Source organism: Malurus melanocephalus, unplaced genomic scaffold, assembly GCF_030028575.1.
Source record: "Malurus melanocephalus ecotype Western Australia unplaced genomic scaffold, MMel_1.1 scaffold_243, whole genome shotgun sequence".
In the NCBI taxonomy this organism is placed as follows: domain Eukaryota; kingdom Metazoa; phylum Chordata; class Aves; order Passeriformes; family Maluridae; genus Malurus; species Malurus melanocephalus.
Genome location: NW_026623475.1, coordinates 520,085 through 526,905, shown reverse-complemented (window position 1 = coordinate 526,905; position 6,821 = coordinate 520,085). Strand labels below are relative to the sequence as shown.

The window sequence follows — 6,821 nt, the reverse complement described above, 5'->3', positions numbered from 1 at the left end:
AAATCGCGTTTCACCTGGGGAAGGGGCAGAGAAACTCTTTCTAGGCAGCGGTTCTGCCAGGAAAAACACCCCTCTSCCTGCCTGCAGCTCSCTGAGCAGCAAAGGATGCTCCCGGGAGGAGACTGAAGCCCCTCGGCGCTGGCTGGGGGATGGATGGGGCTCCCCCAGGCAGGGGCAGGGGAGGGGGTGCCCGCAGCTGACGGGGGGCTCCGGGGCAGGGCCGGGGGGCTGGTGGGTGTCTCCGGGAGCGGTGACTGAGTGAGGCGGTGCCAGGGCTGGGGGCGGATTTTTTGAGAAGAGCCTCAGCTCTTCAGAGCAGCGGCAGCCGCTGGAGGAGTTGGGCGGCTGTTTCTCCCTCTCCGCCCGGAGGAGGAGGAAGAGGAGGAAGAAGAGGCTTCGGCTGCCGCCTCTCCGATCCTCCCCCCCTCCCCCCTTCCCCTTCCGCCCCACACCTTTATGGACGAGCGCCGGAGCTTGCTCTACTCTCCGGCCGCCTCCTCCGCCGGCCGGCAGCCGCGGGGCGGCTCGAGCAGCAGCCACCACAACCTGGGCTACAGCGAGCAGCTGCCCCCCGCCGCCCCCCAGCCGGCCCCCGAGCAGCAGGACCAGGAGGGCGAAGAAGGCGGGGAMGGCAGCATGACCGTGGTGGGAGGCGGCGGCGGCGGAGACCCTTTGCTGGAGGAAGCCCAGCATCCTCCCGCGCTGCTCGGCGGGGACCGCTACGATCAGCCCCCGGCGCCGGCCGTGCCCGCCGGGCAGCCCGCGGGCGGAGGGGAGCACGAGTGCTGCGAGCGCGTGGTGATCAACATCTCGGGGCTRCGCTTCGAGACGCAGCTCAAAACCCTGGCGCAGTTCCCCGAGACGCTGCTGGGGGACCCCCGCAAGAGGATGCGCTACTTCGACCCCCTCCGCAATGAGTATTTTTTCGACCGGAACCGTCCCAGCTTCGACGCCATCCTCTACTACTACCAGTCGGGTGGGCGCATCCGGCGGCCCGTCAACGTCCCCATCGACATCTTCACCGAGGAGATCCGCTTCTACCAGCTGGGCGAGGAGGCCATGGAGAAGTTTCGGGAGGACGAGGGGTTCATTCGGGAGGAGCAGCGGCCGCTTCCTGAGAAGGAGTTCCAGCGCCAAGTGTGGCTCCTCTTCGAGTACCCCGAGAGCTCTGGGCCGGCCCGAGGCATTGCCATTGTCTCTGTGCTGGTCATCCTTATCTCTATCGTTATCTTCTGTTTGGAGACCCTGCCTGAATTCAGGGATGACCAYGACTATGAGGGGACCGGGGGGACCTTCGGGACGGGCGGTGGCCCTCTCTCTCCTGATGGCTTCACCAACTCGTCATCCTCGGCTGCTTCCATGGTGTCATCCTTCACCGACCCTTTCTTTGTGGTGGAGACTTTGTGCATCATCTGGTTCTCCTTCGAGCTACTGGTCCGTTTCTTTGCCTGCCCCAGCAAGGCCACCTTCTCCAAGAACATCATGAACATCATTGACATTGTGGCCATCATCCCCTACTTCATCACGCTGGGCACGGAGCTGGCCGAGCGGCAGGGCAAYGGCCAGCAGGCCATGTCCTTGGCCATCCTCAGAGTCATCCGCCTCGTCAGGGTCTTCCGCATCTTCAAGCTCTCCCGGCACTCCAAGGGGCTGCAGATCCTGGGCCAGACCCTCAAGGCCAGCATGAGGGAGCTGGGCTTGCTCATCTTCTTCCTCTTCATCGGYGTCATCCTCTTCTCCAGCGCYGTCTACTTCGCCGAGGCCGAYGACCCCAGCTCGGGGTTCAGCAGCATCCCCGACGCTTTCTGGTGGGCCGTGGTGACCATGACCACCGTGGGCTAYGGGGACATGCACCCCATCACCATTGGGGGCAAGATCGTGGGGTCTCTGTGTGCCATCGCRGGGGTGCTGACCATCGCCCTCCCCGTGCCCGTCATCGTCTCCAATTTCAACTATTTCTACCACCGCGAGACAGAGGGTGAGGAACAAGCCCAGTACATGCACGTCGGGAGCTGCCAGCACCTCTCGTCCAGCGAGGAGATGAAGAAGGCTCGCAGCAATTCCACCCTCAGCAAGTCCGAGTACATGGTGATCGAGGAAGGGGGAGTCAACCACAGTGCATTCAAACAGGCTGCCTTTAAAGCAGGCAACTGCACAACCACAAACAATCCCAACTGTGTGAACATCAAAAAGGTCTTTACGGATGTTTAGAGCGATCCCAAAGCAAACGAACGGCAGCAAACTCCGAGGATGCGGTAAAACGATACCAATAATGATACCAATAATAATGCAAAGTGACTGTGTGTCGGTGTTGTGTGGAACATRCACCATCGTCGGTCTGTGTGTGCGCCCTCGTTTTTATACCTTTATTTTTTTAGATCCTTCCTTTCTAAAGATCCAAAAGTAAAAGGATTTAAAATTCTCCGGAGAAGAGGACAGCTTAAGGGTAAAGGAGAAGGAAGATGAAGACAAACCACACTCGCTGTCAAAACAGGTGTTTTTTTTCTGCAACRTGTTGCAGGGCTGCTTTGCTTTTTGGGGTTTTTGGGGAACCTCTCGCTTTGCTCCTGAATTCCACCCTCTTTCCCTAAGGGCAGCGTGCAGCCGATTTCCCTTCCATCACATAAGATCACTTGTTGGATTAACAAGMCCGGGTTGGGTGGAGGAACGAGGAAAAGATGAGGCAGAGCGTACTGGGAGGGGGCTGGGAGGAAATAACCGTTTAATTTTGCAGAGAGTCTCTGTTACCACATCGTTAAATGATGCTTAATATTGAAACATGTGATGTACCATTACGGGCACATCCCAGATTCCCTTTTTCTCCCCATTAGATCATTTATGAAATTCTAATCTGGTCGGAGACCGAGTGCAATCAATGCTGATTTAAACAGGAAAAAAACCCTCCCAAAGCCCTCGTTTTTCATTCTGAATTCCCTTCCCCTGTAACCGGACGGAATTATTCCCTCCGGTGTCAAGTTTGTGGCCGTGCAGCGGGGCTGTGWGCGGGAGGAGGGAGAGGAAAGGCAGCCTGGAATGGTTTCGGGAGCCGCCGGCGCAGGGAGCGGTGCCGGCTCGGAGCTGGATCCGCGGCGAGCTCCTCGTCCCACCCAGCCGCAGACAAAGGGATATTTCCTCCTCTTTTCGCAATGCCTTTGGAAGAGATGCAGCCGCTTATCGCCAGAAGATTAAAGTGGCGAACACGCCTTCCAGCGGAAGTCACTAATTCCGACCGGAGTGATGCAGTTGCCATGGCGACCACGGTTTCCTGGGAAACCCCCAAAGGTTGTCATGGCATCCCTTCTCCCCATCCCCCTTGGTCCTCGCTCTTCCCGCAAAAAATCCTTTCCAGATGGTTCCAGCTCCTCCATCCCACAGGACGTCGTGGCTCCCAGTCCCCGTCCCGCCGCTCCTCCCGTGTTCCCAACAAAGCATCCACGGGCAATAAKCACCCCCAGATCCACCTGTCCCTCGCTGAGGAGCTCACCACACCTTGGCAGTGAATTTGGGGGATGGAGGTTCATCCTGCTCCATCGAGAACGACCCCAAACCCAAACCCGGTGAGAGCTGGCACCGAGTTCGGTGAACAAGTGGGACAGTAAAAAACAGGATCGTGAAATAACCAAAAATCCCRCCGGGAAAAACCACCGGCTTCATCTTCACGTGTGCGCCAGGGGCCAYGGGACATCTGATGGGATCAGGTGAGCTTTGCACGGGGGAAGAGTTCAATGGAGTCATAAAGTAATGTTGGGGGTTTTTTTGGGACAAACCCCATGCTTTGCACTGCTTACTTTTATTCTCCAGCTGATCCTGCCGCTCCTGGGTATTTTTATACATGTAGGATAAAGTGGGATCACATCCTATAGCTCCTCTGATTGTTTCTGCTTTTTAGTGCTGTAGGAGGAGGAAAACCCTGCTGTTTCTTTGCAGCTGGATTGCTTCATTTCTGTGCCAAAAAGGTGATTTCAGTGGTTTAGTGCTTCCATCCAGCCCCTGCCGTTGACACAGGCCAAAGGCAGCTTGGCCTCGAGGGCTTTGGCTCCAGTTCTGCTCAGTTTTGCTGGATTTTGGGTTAAAAAAGCCAAATTCCTTCAAGGTAATGCATGGAAAAGGGATTCTGTTAAATACCTACAGCAAAGGGGGATTTGGGTCCAAGCTGTTCAAGTCACACATTTCCCAGGGCTGTGGAGAGGGGAGCTTGTCCTGAGAGATGCCAGCCATGCCAGAATCGGGATATTGGCTGGGATTTTACCCAGACTGAGCAGGGTCTGGATGGTTTGTAGCACACTCCCTTAGCCCYAGCCAATAAACCCAGGAAAACCATCAGAGCCACTCCTTGGCTGCTGGGGTGTGATGGTTTTATCAGAGCTACCAGAGTTTTCACCAGCTGAGGGTCTAACAGGTGATTTTATCAGGGAGATGCTCTGGAACATCAAGAGAAATTGCAAACTTGAGAKCCCTTGTCCAGGATTACTGGGATTCCTTGTCTGGGATAACTGGGAACACCCCAGTGTGCCGTTCCCCCAGGCTGCCACTGGGCTGAAATGTTATTTGTCTCTAGGAGCTCTCACTTTTTATTGTTATTCTCTTTCATTATTCTCTTTCATTATTCTCTTTTATTGTTACTAAAACTTACGCCTATTCCTCAAAGGAGAGTTTGAATTTGAGAGCAGTAGAAACACCTCACTCAGGAGAGTTTGCAGATGAATTTTGGGTGATTTCCCCGAGGCAGCTGCACAGGGTACGGAAACCACAYGTTCTCCTGGAAATGACACAGAACGATTTTCAGTTTCTCTGTCATCTAAAAWAAGCTGAGACCATGCAGGCTGTTGGTTTGTTTTCCTGACTCCTCCCTGCCTGGTTTTGTAGGGGCAGAGTAGTTTCAAATGGATTTTAGTGACCGTAAAAGATGCTTTAAGGGAGAGGTGATAAGGAAACCACTTCACCCATTGGGGTAAAAGGCAGTTTGGTTCTGATAGAATCCCATAATGGTTTGGGTAGGAAGGCACCTTAGGGATCATCTSTTCCCACCCTCTGCCATGGGCAGGGACACCTTCCACCATCCCAGATTGCTCCAAGCCCTGTCCAACCTGGCCTTAGACACTTCCAGGGCTGGGACAGTCACAGCTTCTCTGAGCACCCTGTGCCAGGGATTCCCCACCCTCRTAGGGAAGGATTTCTTCTGTATAACTGACCTAAATTTCCCCTTTTTTTCAGGTTAAAAAAAAACAAACAAACAAACAAAAAAAAACAACAAACAAAAAAAAAACCCAACGAAATCAGTGTATCACTGTGTGGAGTATGGAGTGGTATCACTGAAAAACATAAAATCACTGCTGCTCTGTCTTTTAGATACACCCCAAAAATTGGATGTGGGAWACTGGAGATATCCTTTGGATGTTCTGCCCTGATCTCTCCATCCCCCCTCTCTGCTGTCTCAGGGGTACCATTCAGTGAAACACCGAGCCACCTGAGCCACCTGCTCTAGTGGACGGTGTCTCACGGCAGGGAGCTGGAGCTGAATGATCTTTTGGGTCCTTTCAGTCAGGAAACTTAACCCACAAGCACCAGAGGTTTATGTCCAAAAAGGAGACAGAGGAGTCCTGTAACTTTATTCTAATAAAGGGAGAGGTCACGGGCATTTCCCATGGGGTCTCTCAAACTGATAGAGGACTCCGCCTCCTTTTTATCCRATTTTCTTGGCCGCAGTTCCCTCTCTCTTTCCCCATTGGCTGAAATACTTGAGAGGTACAGATTTCCCCAAAAGCTTAATGCTAACCCTCTTTTAATATACATCCCCACCCTCTTTTAATATACATCCCCACTTTCTTCTTTTCCTCATGTCTCTGTTCTTCTTCATTAACGCAGTCTTGGGTCAGTCAATCAGTGGAATTCCTATGGAAATCCTTCCCGTTTTTTCTCCCATCTCCCACAATCAGTTTTATCTCACCAGCAGACTCACAGTTTGTTTGTAAAGACACTCCCTTSTCATTCCTTTGGTTTCCAATCCAAACCATTCGGTGGTTCCCGTAAACACCTCCCGTTCCACGCTCTGACAGCTCCTCTGGAACGGGCAGTGCCGGGCATTGGAGCGATCCCTGAAACGCCGGGCTCTCCAGCTATTCTTTAAGTGGCTCTGCTCTCCCGCCCCGCTGGGACAAAGGCAGMGTTTCAGGGAGTTAGAGAGGAGCCTCGGCCCGTGCTGGGCTCGCCTGTCYCTAATGTGCTTAGAAGGGCGGCATTAGGGGATTAGCGTGAGCGGAGCCGCTGTCGGCGAGGCGCAGGGCTCGCCCAGACTCAGCTGATTACATTAAATGGAGGAAAGTGCATTACCACGGGCTGCTGGCTGACATTTCCCCCCGCCCAGAGAGCGAGCACAGGGTTCCTGCAGCTCCTGTAATCCTTCTGCAATGTCCCTCCCGTGCCTTGTCCTTCTGTCRCCTGAGAGACGCGGTGACACTGAAGGACGGGAGCGACCATGGAAGAGGCAGCTCCCACTGCTGGGAGGCTGGAGCTGCCTCCGTGGATGCCTTCAGTTCATCAYAGAATCACAGAATGGTTTGGGTGGAAAAGGGCCTCAAAAATCATCTTCCAACCCCAGAGAGGGGCACCGGCTGCTGTCGAGCCCTGTAGTGTCAGTTTTCCCTTTCCACCTCAATTTTCCTTCTCCTCTGCCTTTATTTTAGGACCTGTTCCCCTGATATAGCCCTGGATACCACCTTGAAATACCTCCTTGGTGCTGAGGGTTACAGGGACATGCAACAACTCCAACCCTGGCACATCCACTTGGTACTTCGACACCATCACCTTTTTCTCCTGGTTCC

At 54.1% G+C, this 6,821-nt stretch overlaps 1 protein-coding gene across 1 annotated transcript in view; it reads left to right on the top strand.

The window, feature by feature from the left end:
* The first annotated feature begins 329 nt into the window (after positions 1-329).
* The window catches only part of KCNA3 (potassium voltage-gated channel subfamily A member 3), a 14,442-nt gene continuing 7,950 nt past the window's right edge, over positions 330-6,821 (top strand). Inside the window, exon 1 of the mRNA XM_057375225.1 lies at positions 330-3,698. Within this exon, the coding sequence (XP_057231208.1) occupies positions 457-2,211 (1,755 nt within the window). The 5' untranslated portion in view covers positions 330-456 and the 3' untranslated portion in view covers positions 2,212-3,698. The remainder of the gene's footprint in view (positions 3,699-6,821) is intronic.